Source organism: Spea bombifrons, chromosome 10 (assembly GCF_027358695.1).
Source record: "Spea bombifrons isolate aSpeBom1 chromosome 10, aSpeBom1.2.pri, whole genome shotgun sequence".
In the NCBI taxonomy this organism is placed as follows: Eukaryota; Metazoa; Chordata; class Amphibia; order Anura; family Pelobatidae; genus Spea; species Spea bombifrons.
Window position 1 is genome coordinate 15,719,686 of NC_071096.1, and position 15,534 is coordinate 15,735,219.

Sequence of the window (15,534 nt, forward strand, 5' to 3'; positions counted from 1 at the left end):
GATATGCCTTATACCCACCATATATGCCACTTTGCCCCCCCCCCAGATATGCCTTATACCAGGGCTCGACAAATCCCAGGCGCCAGGTCGACTGAGAAATTTGTCTTGGCGGCTAGGTCAGGGGCGTCCGACGTGCGGCCCGCCGGACTTCAAAATTAAAGCAGCCAGTGTGCACACACCGCGGTCTTACCACGTGGTGCAGCCGCAGGTTGAGGTGGTAAGACCGCCGTATGTGCACGCCCCAGGGTATTTCAAATGCTGGTATTTAAACTCTATGAATGCACACATTTTACCACCAGCCTTTGTCAAAGTTTACAGTAGTATTTTTTTGTGATATTTTTCCCCACACACATTGTACTTAAGGTATGAATTTACAGTGACACCCCACACGCATGGGTTGTTTGGAGACTAAAAAGCCACATTTGGGACGTGTGCATTTTTCAAATTGGAAATTAGACATGTGGTCATCCTTACCCATGTGTTAATTGGGACATTGTTGAACCCGGCCAATTCAATTTACCCCATCAAATCATTCATTTTTTAAAAGTAGACACACCATGGGCATTTAACATGCCAGTATTTTAACTCTTTCCATGTGAGAAAATAAAGCACAAATTTAGGACTCACTCATAAAAATATTTTTTATATCAATATATTAGAGGGAAATTATTTTGGGTAAAAAAAAACAAAGAGTAGAATAAAAAACCTCGTTTGTACCTCTTGTTTTGATTTTATGGTCTATGGACTTGATTACATTTTGATATATTTTACAATGGATGCTTCCTCTCTATTCCTTGGTGTCAGCTGGCAACCTCTGATCCTCGGAAATAATTTTTATATGTTACCATATATTATTAATTTTTTTTTAAAAAAATTATTATTATTTTTTTTACATTTATTTTACTAATCAAATTGTGATTAGAAAGCTAGGCTCCATTGACGTGCATGGTTGAATGCAGTACCTGTGTTCAAACTGCAAGGGGAGCCAGAGTCTCTCCAGACCCTCCTGAGAATTCAACTCCTTCAGTTTTTTGAAAGAACGAACCGCCATATTGCGAGTGGCAAAATCTCACAGTGGCGGTTGTGACCACTCTCCTGGGGTGGGTGTTCGGTGCCGCTGAGTGCCTCTCTATCAAGGCAATTTAGCGACACCATTGAAGTCTTTTAAAACAGGAGTGTATGGCGGATGTTGACACCCCGAGGAGGTTCCAGACACGGCCCCCGATGCCGATCTTGGTGTTGCTGAATGCCTCGACATCGAGGCATTACAGCAACACTGTTTGGGTGCAGAAAGAGAACGTAGATTGCTTTCTTCACCCGTTTGAAGTTATGACGTTCCTGGCACGTCAATTGTCATAAACCGTCTGTTGTCATCAAGGGGTTAAACATTTAAGTGTAAGCAACCTCCTTCAAGGCCTGACAATTCTCAAAACTGACTGCTTAAAGTGGCAGGGAAATGCTGCTATTAAAATCAATGGCAATGCTTTTCACACAAATGCACAAGGATCTCAAGGGGAGAGAATAAATAGTGAGAATGGGAGAGATAAAGAGAAAGATATAGGATACAGATAATGAGGAGAAAGAAAGGAGAGGGCTAGAGGTAGAGGGAAATAATAAGAAAGAAGAGCGATGGGAAGGAAAGGATAAGAGAATAAAAGTTGCAGAAAAAAACAAGAATAGGGGGAGATAATGAATAAGGGGACAGATAATGAAAAGAAGGAAGGATGGGGAGAGAGAAAAAGAGATTAATAGAGGACAGGAAGAGGGAACAAAAGAAAGTTATTGAGAAAAGGAAGCAATAAGAGTGATGGGGGAGAGATAAAGAGAAATGGGTGAGATGAGATAAAGAAAAAGAGGAGAGCTAATGAGAAAGAGGGGATCAAAGAAAAGAGGAAGAGATAAAAGAGAAAGGGGGTTGTATGGAGAAAAGAGATAGAAAGATGAAGAGAGATAAAGAGAATAAGGAGGATAGATCAACGGAAAGGGGAGATAGAGAAAAAGGGTGATTTAAAAAGAAAGAGGAGGATTAATATAGAGAACGTGTGGCAAAATAAAGAGAGCAAAGAGAAATAAAAAGAAAGGGGATAAATAACCAGAAAGAGGAGAAATAGAGATAAAGAGGAGTGATAATGAGAAGGGATCAAAAGAGAACGTGGAATAATAAAAGAAAGAGAAGGAAGAGATATAGAGATTGGGGGAGATCTGGGTGCTGGGACAAGCATACGTGTGCACTCTTGGTGCTGGGCCAACCGTTTGGGTGCTGTGCCAACCGTTTGGGTGCTGTGCCAACCGTTTGGGTGCTGGGCCAATCGTATGGGTGCTGGGCCAATCGTATGGGTGCTGGGCCAATCGTATGGGTGCTGGGCAATTCTGTGGATGCAATCTTGGTGCTGGGACAAGTCCTATGTGTGCAATATGGGTGCCACTTCTATGCCTGCAATGTAGGTGCCGTTAACGCAGGAAGTGGATCATGTGTATGATGCACTCACATGACGCCACCACCAAGAGCAGTATATAAGTGGCAGAGCCAAGGGGCGTCAAAATGAATGTTGTCATAAGGTGGCAAAAATATTTGCGCAGACCCTGCCTGCATCCCGCAAAGGGGTGCGCTCTTGGTAGCTGGAGCCACAAAGTTCCCAGGTATGCCAGTGACAAATACTGGCCTAAACCTACTAGGCCAAGGGCAGCAGGTCCAGGGGGCAGCAGTCTCCCTGCAGCAAAGCTCCTTGGGCAATCAGCCCCCTGGTGTGTAGCTATTCATTGGGCCGGTTATAGGATCTCTTATTTCCCACACCAATGGGAATGCCCCACACCCAGGCACAACATCGAGGCAAGCAACACATTCTAACCCCCCCCCCCCCAAAAAGGAAACTGGCAAATCCCTGGTCATTATTTACACCTCACAACTTACCGACATTTAAAATATATTTGGTTTAGTATTTCAGTGTCATTTATGAAAGTTGTGCAGGTAGTCCATCGAAATGACAACCATCATCACAATACTTCATATATGACAGATAATAAAACACAGAAATAGGTATCTTATATTTTAACACGATTATCCTCAAATATTCAATTGTTTCCTTAAAAAATGTAGCCTTACCAATATGGATACTTAACTTTTACAATACTAACCATGGCAGTTAGAATGGATTTATTTATCATTCCACCACTGTTTTGTGTATGAGCACTGCAGACTACCACCATATTGCGCCTCGCTTAAAGGTGTACAAAGATGGCCGCCGCCTCTGCGGCTTTTTTTCTATTTGCCAGAGACGTTGTTTACATCTGGTCACTAGCTGTTGCCCTTTAGCGTCAGCACGTAGCGTCGACTGGGCGGAGCCCAGGAGAGAAGCAAAACACATAGTGACCCGGAACCGGGTGACACAGATCGAGTTGGGAAATACCGATAGCTTGAATCTGGTCACCGAGAAAGCGCTACCTCCCTGCCTAAGAAAACGAGACTAGATCAGAATTAACTACTAATATCGCGACGTTATTGGAGTGTATTTATCACTGTGGGATTTGACCCCAGGTCCTACGTGGTAACACAGACGGGCAGAAGAGACTTGTTTACATGACAGGATACATATTGGTACCAGGGAGCTGAAGCTTTGACTTTGAAGGGTGACCCTCTCAAACAGTGCTGTTTTTGGTTGTTGACAGAAATATTGACAGGCTGTGTGGAAGAATAGGATGTACTGTCTCAGTATTTAGGAAGACTGACATCTAAGTGTCACAAACATACTGGTATTAGAATTATTACTAGTATTAGAATTAGAATTATTTGAATATTTGTTTTGTCTGAGGAAATTCTCTAGGCCTTTTAATGTGACAAGAGATACCAGTTTCTACTTGATGGAGTTTAGATACAGTTCTTTACTGTGACCAGACACCGGTTGTTGTTGAGTGACAAGTGGTAACACTCCATAAATCAAAGGAACAGTGTCATTGTGGCAAAAAGTAGTCACCCCTATTCTCTCATATGGTTATGAGGTGAGAGTAGCTACCTATTTCCCCCCTTACTTTCCTTTCTGTCCCCACCATGTCTTGGTGGCTCTTTCCATGGTCAAGTTCCATCAAAAAACGAGCATGCAGGTATCTTCTGCAACATTACCTTGGCCACTACCTGGAGGAAAGACTAAGTCTCGAACAGTTGAGCTTGGACCTCTACAATGGAAGCGGACGTCTCTCTGACATTCACCTAGATATCTGGGTAATGTATACATTTTATTTATTACAATTTGGTAAATGGAGAAGAAATGACTACTGCATTAAGTGAATGAGGGTGTTTGTAGTTTGGAAGCAGAGCCCTGTTTACTTAATATTAGTTTTTTCATATCCATTCGAATATATGTATTGTAAGAAGCGCTGCATACATTGTTGGTGCTATGTAAGATACTAATAATGAAACTTCCATCCATATTTGTTAATAAGAATGTAATGAACATGGCAGCAGGAGATATCTATGGGAGCTCACGGCTAGAGTTTAGATAAAGTGGGCTGAAACAGAGATAATGGTGTCTATTTTAACTTTTATTATGTTTTGGATGACTTAGATCCAGTAAGGCAGAGGCAAGTTGCCAAGTTTTGGCATGCCCCTATTTAATCAGTAGGTATTGACGCACAACACTTTGGCTTCCCATCCGATGTTTTTTCCACCCAGCACAAAGCTTTCATCCTTGTCACGTATCTAATAGCCATCAACAGCACCGGTATTTAGATGGCATTCTTGCAGTAATGATCACCTGCATGCCACTGAGCTGACCCAGAGATTCCATCTGGGACCTGTATAGTAATAAACCAGTCAGGCACGTGTTAAGCATTGTCAATGCATCATTAAATATTCCCCTTTACAATACCAATACTTGGGGAGAAAAAAGTTTAATTAAATACGCTGCTTCAAACCGTTAGTACTTAAATATTTTCTGGGTTACAGAGAAATTTCAGCATGTTCTGCAGCATTATGCTGGTTGATAGTATGAGTGCTAGTGGGATGAGCCTAAGGCTTGACCGATAGACTGGTTTGAATGCTGTATTACTTCTTTACTCATTTTCATTATGTATAGAAAATTAGCTTGTGTTTACTTACTTTGAAACTTGTTTCCATGAGCATAGGCTGCATCTTGACAGTGAAAGTGAATGGACATGGTACATACACAATGCTGCCCAAGTAGACCAAATAGATTGTTTTGAATATTAAGACATCAAAGTGTTGCCAGCTTCAATCAAACAACTAAACATTCTTTATCTTAGGACAACACAATAACATATCACAACGGGGCTATAGGCAATGATTAAGCTGCTTCTGAAGTCCGATAATGCAGTGGCCACTAGACAACTGCGAATCCACTACTGCTTGAATGGGAGGCCAGCAAAGTATTGGCTTATCAGTACTGTGCCTCACTATAAAAATGACACAGTTCTGGGGCATTCCTTTGCAGGAAAAACTGAACCCCTTGGTGAAAAAGAAACCCCCCAGCTGCCCCCCTTAGAACTCGGCATGTTCAGCTTCATCCTCCAGTGGCTTAAAGGGACACAATAGACATCATAGGCACTTTATTCTGTATCATAGGTCCCTTGAAATGTACATAGTGCCCCCCTTGCAGAATCCCCACAAATGCATTTGCCCCTTTTCCCACCTCCCAGATCTTCTGTGCAGGAGATGTACGTTCCAAGAGGTGCAAACAGGTTACTATGCATTCCTCTTTTGGACAACAACCACAGAGAAAAAGGCAACTGGGGGTACCCTAGGGCAGCCCCAAAGGTAAAGACATCACTGCCTAAGATAAGGACTTTTCATTCAATATACATTCTTTAAAAAGTTTGAAGGACTCACCAAGTATTTTAATAAGCATTCTTCTTTAATTACCGTATTTGCTCGATTATAAGACGACCCTGATTATAAGACGACCCCCCAAAATCTGAATATTAACTTAGGAAAAAAAGAAAAAGCCTGAATATAAGACGACCCTAAAGGAAAAAAGTTTTACCAGTAAATGTTAATTCATGTAAACTATTTTTTTTAATAAAAGCTATGATTGAGAAAAATATATTTTTTTTGTTTTTATTTCTTATATTTTCCAACCTGTCCCCCAGTTACGCACATCTGCCCCCAGGCTTGCCACACCAATATGGCACTGTGGCCCATGATATGCCTTTTAACCCTCTATATGCCACTGTGCCCCATGGTATGCCTTTTGACCCCCTATGTGCCACACTGCCTCCAGAAATGCCTTATACCCCTATATCCCATTCTGGCATTTAGGGGGTTAAAATGCATATTATGGGGCAGAGTGGCATATAGGGAGGTATAAGGCATTCCAGGAGGCAGAGTGGCATTAAGGGAGTTAAAAGGCATTATATAGAGCACTCTGCCTCCAGAAATGCCTTATACCCCTATATGCCACTCTGGCATTTAGGGGGTTAAAAGGCATATTATGGGGCAGAGTGGCATATAGGGAGGTATAAGGCATTTCAGGAGGCAGAGTGCACTATTAAATGCCCCCTTAACGCCACTCTGCCTCCTGAAATGCCTTATACCTCCCTATATGCCACTCTGCCCCATAATATGCCTTTTAACCCCCTAAGTGCCAGAGTGGCATATAGGGGTGTAAGGCATTCCAGAAATGCCCTACACACACACACACACACACACACACTTACTTACCGGTGCTTCCAATTTCCTGCTGTATTGCCGGGGCAGCGGGTTGACGTCTCATTCCGCGGCAGCCGGAAGGAGGTGGAGTTGGCAGCGGGGGTTTGTATGCGTCCGTCGCAAATACCTTCCCCGGCTGTCAGAGATCAGGAACTCTGGAACTCTGATCTCTGACAGTCGGGGAAGGTATTTGCGACGGACGCATACAAACCCCCGCTGCCAACTTCACCTCCGGAAGCACCGGTAAGTGTGTGTGTGTGGGGGGGGTGTGACGACAGGAGGATCCAGGTCCCCTGCAGCGGTGCGGGGGATCTGGATCTTAGTCTCCTAATCAGACCTCTATTTGAGGTCTGATTAGAAGACGACCCCGATTATAAGACGAGGGGTATTTTTCAGAGCATTTGCTCTGAAAAAAACCTCGTCTTATAATCGAGCAAATACGGTAATGAGCCTGCCAGGGACATGAATCTGCCCCTTTAACATACTTCCCACTAGGGTCTGGCTTCCACATATTGAGGTCCCTTGTGTGGAGTCACTTTTGAAATCAGTGGAGACTCAACTCAGAAGGACTCTAGTTGAGAGTTTACTATTAAAATAACATTTATTGTGATGTCTTATGAACAGGTGGTTTGGGTATGTTTGGTATGTTTGGCTTTTATCTATTCCGTTTTTGGAATGATGGCGTTGTGGTGCTGAAAGCCACATGGGTCTATAACCTATTCAACCATGTTTACAGTAAGAGCTGTATTCACCTGAAGGTTATTGACAAGTTGAATGTCTCAATTCTTTGATTTAACTACGCATTATGAAGAGACAACTAGTGGCTGTCTTCTAGAAATAGAAGAGATGTGGTATACAATGAATGGGAAAATTGCATTATTTAATTACATTATATTTATTATATTTACTCAGTTTTGTATTGTAGATTTTGAGTTTGTCCTGTACTATTTTTCTTAATGCCCCCCCCATATGTGCAGTCTTGCCCAGAAATACTTTTCTCGTCATTGTTACCTGTTACCCCATACATATCTGAGGACTATTTATTTATACCAGATTTTGAATGTGCCTTTCCAATTAACCCAGTTGGTTGGACTTTTTGTTTGCCAACCAACTGGTAAAAAAACTGGATGCTGCCGTTAGGCAAGAAACATTTAGAGAATGCAAATGTGCACCTATGTTACACCCTACCAGGAAGGGGGCAACAGCCACCGGTAAACGTAATTAAGAAAAGAATAATAAACGCTTACCAGATACAGAATTTAAAGCCATGCTGCAAAATCGTATTTCTACCTCCATGATCTGACATTTCTTGCCATTGATAGGTTGATTATGCTGTCAATCAGTGGTAGTTAAGGGCTGCCAAAGAAACCAATGGGGTTATTGTCCTGTCACTGATTGAAAGCTTAAACAGCCAGTCAGTGGCAACAAATTGCTACCACTGAAATCAGTTGACTTAATGTTTTGCATGCAGTGATCTGACTGGAGGTGAGTAGATCATGGCCTGGAAGATGCATTTAGCTAGGAGTTGGAAAATGAAGCAAATGCATTTGGAGAGATTCTGCAGAGTCCCTCCATCAATTTGCAAAATGGACTGCACAAACATTTAAAGGGACCACTCGCCTATCATTCTTTAAAGTGCATATCATGGTTGACATGCCCCTTTTAATATACAGAATTGCACATTTTACTTAATCTTTTTCTAAGAAATAAAGATTGCTTGCATGAATGCTAGGGTATGATGGTCACATGCTGCTGTGTTAGTTAACCTAATTATGTGTGGACAAGACCTTATGTAAAGAGTACCATGTTTATACAACCAGTAGATTTAATATCATTTTAAACGTACTTTTCCACTTAGACAAAACATTAATTGCACCTTCCAGTATGTTAAGTAAGTAAACACAAGCAGGGCTGTTTAATCACATATAACAACATTTTAGCAACCTTTGTGAGTGAAGAAAAACTTTGCATGATTAATTAGAATGATTTGGGTTACAAGTTTGGGCATTCAACTTGGGAATGTCACTTACTAATTTAGAGTTCATAGGGCCTTTCCTGTGCAGCATTTACGGAACTGAGAACAGCCTATGTTTATAAAGTGTGTGGTGAAAATACAAAGTAAATACATACCTGAAATATGTGAAGAGGATCAGTAAAAGCGATCTAATGTCCTGGCTGATTCCAAGAAACTAACCTGATTGAACAAGCTCTAGAAAGTCACCAGCTGTCATTATCCATCCCCACTTCTAAGAACAGAATGTGATGTCCAAAACTGAAGTGTCAAGTTGACCCTATCACCCCTTTAATTGCTAGAAGTGCAGAGTACAAAGGTCAGTCTCTCTTGACAGCAAGCAACCAAGTATGGCACATGGTTTAATAAGTGTTCCTGCGTTAATATGGAAGATGGAACTGGTTTGAATGGACAGGGTGTGCTCACGGGCAATCATCTCCTAATTTTAATGTGTCACTTCCGTGAAGTATCAAATTAAGACACGTAATTCTCCAATGAGTGTGTACTTGGAGATGGGAGTTGATCACATGCTTAGGATATAGATCATCATCCTTAGTTCTTACAATGCTAAATATTCATTGTGTGTAGTTCCATATTTTTGTTCCCATCACATCTTCTTATTCTCTTCTTTTTGTCTGCATGTTTGGGGTTTCCTCCTTTTTTGTCCTCCTTTGGTCTTAGTTTAACCTGCTCATCTTAAACTGAGTCCACATTGAAGCCAGGACAAACAGTAAATAAAAATGTTAGCTTCTTTGTAGTAGTAAGACTGGGGGCCTTGTGGACATCTAAATTGTTTGTTTTTTCAATTTCTGTTTTTGTTAATGTTTAGTTTTTACTTAAGCTGCTAGTCTGTGCCTCTCTTCAGTAAGATGGCAGTGACCTCTTCACCTCCTTGCCAGTTTTGCTGTGTCAAGTGGGAAGGGTACAGGCCGTAGCAGTCATGGTTTGCTTAGAATTCTTCACAATGGCAATGGAACTTAGAGGGACACTCTCCAGCCACCACATACACTTTACTGCATAGAATAGCTAGCTTTCACCTGAATCCCCTGTATGCATTTCTCTTTCCTCAGCTCTCACCTGTTTGGATTGCAGAAGATGTGTGCCTACTCACACTAGCCACATCTCCCTCACACATGTGCAGTAAGCTTTTGTATTGATTTAGATTGGAGTCATTTTCTGTCAGTGGTTGACTGCTTCAAGCAGCCAGAACTTGTGCTAAATTATTTTTAAAAAGGTACAACTCTTACCCCTTCTACCAGAAAGATATATAAAAAATAATTCCTTCTTGGCCCTCAATCCAAAGTTCAAAATTCAATAAAAATAATGTAGTACATAAGGAAGCATTTTGCTCCCTTATAAAATTGAAAATCTATGCATGTGGGATATTATTCTACTTAGAGGATGTTTCTGGACAATAATCAGGGCTATGTTCAATGACACCACATTTGTGCAAGAAATCTGAAATACATTTTTATTCAGTTTAAAAAAAATAAAATAAGAATATTAATAACACATGACAAAAAAGCTTTGGTCAATTAGGGGAGGAAAATCATGTTTTACAAAAGAGCTAATATGTGTTTTTTCATTGATTGGATTGTATAGAGCATTAGATACTCCTTTAAAGGAGAACTATCGTGAATGTTCAAAGTGATATATTAAAGGGGCACATCAGCTTAATCAACAAAGTTTGCATATCAAAGTACTTTGTAATTACTGTATTTTCTCGATTATAAGATAAAGTTTTTTTCAGAGCAAATACTCTGAAAAATACCCCTCGTCTTATATTTGAGGACGTCTTCTAATCAGAGCCCAAATATAGGTCTTAATACAAGACTAAGATCCAGATCCCCCACAGCGCTGCAGGGGACCTGGACCCTCCTCTCTGGTAGCCTCTTCTGCTTCGGGTACTTCTTCTGGGGGCTTCTATGACGGAGCGCCGGCATCACATGCGGAGGTTGTCTGTGTGCATACCGCAGCCGGTGAACGTTTGCGGGATGCGCACAGACAGCCCCTGCTGCTGCCGGCACTTCCGCCGGGGCTTTATGTGTTGCCGGCGTTCCGTCATAGAAGCCCTGGCAGAAGTCTTTGCCAGCAGCGGAGGTCTGCATCGCATATAGGGGGTATAAGGCATATGGGGCGGGGGTTTGGCAAATAGGGGGTTAAAATGCATGTCAGGGAGGCAGAGTGGCACATAGGTGTATAAGGCATATCTGGGAGGCAGAGTGGCAAATAGGGGGTTAAAAGGCGTATGTGGGGGCAGAGTGGCTTATTAGGGAGGCAGAATGGCATGTAGGGGGTATAAGGCATTTCTGGGGGGCAGATGTGCATAACTGGGGCAGAGTGGCAAATAAAAGGAAATAAAAACAAATGCATTTTTCTCATAGTTTTTATTAAATATGAAAAACTCGTTTACATGTGAATTAATATTTACTAGTAAAACTTGGTCTTATATTCAAGCTTTTTCTTTTTTCCTAAATTAATATTCAAATTTTTGGGGGTCGTCTTATAATCTTATAAATACAGAACTTTAATATGCCTTGCTACACAAGTAAATAAAAATGCCCCTGTGTAGACCCATTTTTGTACCACTAATCTTTCTCTGAAAGCTATGTTAGCCACACTAGGGATCTCTGAAGAGCTTCGTAAGTTTTCTGAATTGGACAGGGTCTTAAACGGTCCCATCTTAGTGGTTCATGTTCCTTTCCTGTCTACAAGCCCAACATTGGTGAAAGACATCCAACAGGAGATCACAATCTCGAAGCATTTCCTATGAACCTATTAGATCCATATGAAACAGTTTGACAAGCCTCCTAAGATAGCGCGTTTGCTCCCCCCAGCGCTGAAGTGATTTGCGAACCCCGTCAGCATTTCCTTCTGGTTGTTTTGCTTCAATTTTTTCATCGTATGCTCTGTCTCCCCCTTTGTCTCATGCCCCTCAAGCTACTAATCCATTGTAAGCTTGCAAGAGTGCGACCCAGTATATTTTTACATGGGTTTTTATTGTCATATTGTATATTGTCAATTTTAATGTTATCGTTAGGGAATCTGCTGGTGCTCAGTCAATAAATGTAAACTTAATACCTTCATTGGACTTTTTGATTCTTGTGATATCTGGTTTCATTTTTTTTGGTCTTAGCTTATTTTGTCTCTCTTCCTCCTCTAACCTTTCCTTTTTCATCTCTTTCAGTCGGTGAATGAACTCCTTGAGTCCACTGGGGCTCCGCTAGAGATCACTGATGGCTTCATTGGTAGTATTTCTGTCACCATACCTTGGTCTGCCCTAGTCACTGAAAACTGCACTGTGGAAGTTTCTGAACTACAAATTACATGTCGTCCAAAATACAGGAATGGTGAGTGTCTATATTTTGGTTGTTTTTTTTTTTTTAATGTATTATTAGTCTTGGGTTAGGATATGTATGGGATTACAGCTCCTAGTTTGAATACTAGTAATAAAATTACAACTACTAAAATGCAACACCCTCTTTGAATTCTAAGGTTTTACATATCCGGACATAATAACAAAAATCTGTTCCTTAGCAGGTCAAAAGAATAGGTAAATACTACCTCAGATAAACAACAACACATGACATATTGTGTCATGATTAATTCAACAAAAATAAAGCCTAAATTGAGAATATGTGCTTGAAAAACTAGGTACACCTTATGATTTAATAGCTTGTCGAACCACATTTAGCAGCAATAAACAAAACAATTATTTCATCAGTCTCTCACGTTGTTGTAGTGTCAGCATAGAAGGTTTAGGAAATAGATACCAAAAGCAGGAACAATCCGTGGGTTCAGAATGAAGGCACGGGTTATGGCAGACGGCGACGATCACATAAATGGTAAACAGGCATGAGTCAAGACAGGCAAGGGTCAGGGCAGGCGGCAAACACTCAAAATCAGGGGACGGTCCAGGAATCAAAATACCGAGACGGGCAGTAAGGAAGCTGTACAGGAACAGGATACGTGTATAAGGGACAGGAGGCAGCAGGACACAACCATAGGGGAGCTGGTATAACCAAGCAATGAGTGTAGTGCTTGGTTCCTTTTTATAGTGTCATTCGGCTGACGTTTTGCTCGCTCTCATGTCTTTTCTCCCACTCTCTGTAAGGGGAGTAGGTGCACATGTTTTGTTCCATGCGCGCGCTCTCATGTAATTCCTACTCCCTGTACAGGGATTAGGTGTTCATGTTTTGTTCCATGCGCGCCTCCGAGGCCTGGACTGAAGCTTCGCGGTGGAGCTGCGTGTGTGCCCCCGGGTTTCCCGCAGGTAAGACGCGACGGAGTTCGCGACCTGTAGAGGAATTTTGGCCCGTTTTTCTTTACAACGTTGCTTCGGTTCATTGAGGTTTGCAGGCATTGGTTTATGCACAGCTCTCTTAAGGTCCTGCCACAGCATTTCAATCCGGTTGAGGTCTGGACTGGGCCGTTGCAACACCTTGAATTTTTTTCTTTTTCAACCATTCTGTTGTAGATTTGCTGGTGTGCTTGGGGTCATTGTGGCTGTCAGATAGATGGCCTAACATTTGACTATATAATACTTTGGTATACAGATGAGTACATCGTTGACTCAATAACTACAAGGTTCACAGCTCCTTTGGCTGCAAAACAATCCCAGATCACCCCTTCACCACCCTGCTTGACAGTTGGTATGAAGTGTTTGTGCTGATGCTGTGCTTGGTTTTTGCCAAATGTAGCGCTGCGCATTGTGGTCAAATGTGTCCACTTTGGTCTTGTGTGTACAAAGGACATTTTTCCAGGAGTGGTTTGTTGAGATGCAACTTTGCAAACCTAAGCCGTGCTGCCATGTTCTTTTTAGAGAGAAGAGGCTTTCTTCTGGCAACCCTTCCAGACAAACCATATTAGTTCATTCTTTTTATAACTGTACTGTCATTAACTTAAACATTTAACATGCAAACTGAAGCCCGTAAGCCCGTAGCGTGTGAGATGTAACTTTTCTTTTTTTTTTTGCAATTTCCCTGAGCATTGCACAGTCTGACCTTTGAGTAGATTTGCTGGGACGTCCACTCCTGGGAAGATTGGTAACCGTCTTGTATGTTTTCCACTTTTGAGTAATCTTTATCACTATAGAATGATGGACTTTACATTGTTTAGAAATGGCCTTATAACCCTTCCAGATTGATGGGCAGGAAAAAAACTAAAAAACTTCTGTTTTATAGAGGTGGTTGCACTTGCTGATGGTCAATTAATCAAGGGCAATGGATTAGCAACACCTGTCTTAAACCCCTATGGAAACAGTACTTCTTTTTCACACATGGCTTCTCCATTTTGGCTTAATTTTTGTTGAATGAATCATCACACAGTGTAATATGTGACATGTTGTTTTTCATCTGTGGTTGTATTTACCTAATTTTTAGACCTACTAAGGAAAGGACGACTGTTACTATGTCCTGATATGTAAAACCGTGTAATTCAAAGAGGTTGTAGTTTCTTTTTCACACAAGTGTTTGTGTGTGTGTGTATAATATATATATATATATATATATATAATATATATTATATGTATTTTTTTTTTCTTTCTTTAATTACCATGCCATTACATGTTTTTAGGTTCACTAGGTAGAGAAAGCCATAGCTGGTCCTCCTGTATGACCACCAGCATGCAGCTGGCTCAAGAGTGTTTGAAGGAACAAGCAGAAGAACCATCAGATCCTCCACAGCCTATTGAGGGCTTAGAGATGTTTGCTCAAACTATAGAGACAGGTGAGGTTTTAATAAATGGCTCTTCCTTATTGGGTCGGTAGTCAAACTTTGCTTATGTTAAAGTCAGTATTTCGTAAGATGTGATTAAAATATCCATTATTGTCCTCCTGAAGGCATGTCAAACCAGACTAATGGCAATTACTTAATACAAAAAATTATGCATGAATTGTACTTGGTTAAAGAAAAACTTTACTATGGAATACTGACTATTCCTTAACAAAGAGAAATTTATTTTGACAGTGCTGCGGAGGATTAAAGTGACCTTTTTAGATACCATTGTCCGGATTGAGAACACCCCAACAGAGGGTGATGTGAATACAGCCCTAGAATTCCACATAAAAAGGTCAGACTTTACAAGTACTACACAACGTTGCTCTTATTAAGTTGATATTGACATCATTGCTACACTGGATAATTTGTATTGGACAGCCCAGATTTTTTTACAACAACCTTGTCCATAAATAAGACATCACGTTTACTTGTTTTAAGCCTTTTCCCTTTTAAGCATCTACTCATCTCAGAATCTAATTTTATTACCTTTGCTTCCTATTGATATGTTTATTATTCTTCATGTATTTCCAAACATGCCTTTATTTTTGTATTTCCACTTTGGGACACATTATTCTTTGAGTTATTTTATGTTCTTTCCCTTAAATTCTAAATCGCATCAGGCCTCTCTTTCAGACTAGATTATTGTGATGAAGCTGTAAGGGACTGTTCCCATGCAACTCCTGTGGATATCCATCAACCTCCTGCTTTCATTCAGAAGATCCTGCAGCTGAATGGGGTGTCACTCCATTATGAGGAGTTCAAGAACAGAGGCCAAACCCCGTCTGCCACTCCTGCTGCTGAGGTACTAGCACACTACAGATAGTAAAGCATGTATGAGAAGAATTGTAATACCCGAGTAATGATTGGTGGGCAGTTGTAGCTATAGGGCAGGGGTGTCCAAGTTTTTTCTGCAGTGGGCCACTTCATCAGAATTGTATACGTGCGCGGGCCGCACTCATTTTTCACTGTGACAAAATATGGCCTTTAATAAAAGATGCAGATTAAAATAAAGTAAATGACACAAAACCTTTACTTTTCCTCTCACTGATTTCTGGGCCTAGAAAGTGTTGTGACTACAAATTCAGGA

At 41.1% G+C, this 15,534-nt stretch overlaps 1 protein-coding gene across 1 annotated transcript in view; it reads left to right on the forward strand.

Annotated features, from left to right (window-relative positions):
- The first annotated feature begins 3,803 nt into the window (after window positions 1–3,803).
- ATG2A (autophagy related 2A) overlaps window positions 3,804–15,534 on the forward strand; it is a 61,625-nt gene continuing 49,894 nt past the window's right edge. The window contains exons 1-5 of the mRNA XM_053449413.1: window positions 3,804–4,216; window positions 11,857–12,019; window positions 14,244–14,396; window positions 14,637–14,739; window positions 15,081–15,249. Of these exons, the coding sequence (XP_053305388.1) occupies window positions 4,046–4,216; window positions 11,857–12,019; window positions 14,244–14,396; window positions 14,637–14,739; window positions 15,081–15,249 (759 nt within the window). The 5' untranslated portion in view covers window positions 3,804–4,045. The remainder of the gene's footprint in view (window positions 4,217–11,856; window positions 12,020–14,243; window positions 14,397–14,636; window positions 14,740–15,080; window positions 15,250–15,534) is intronic.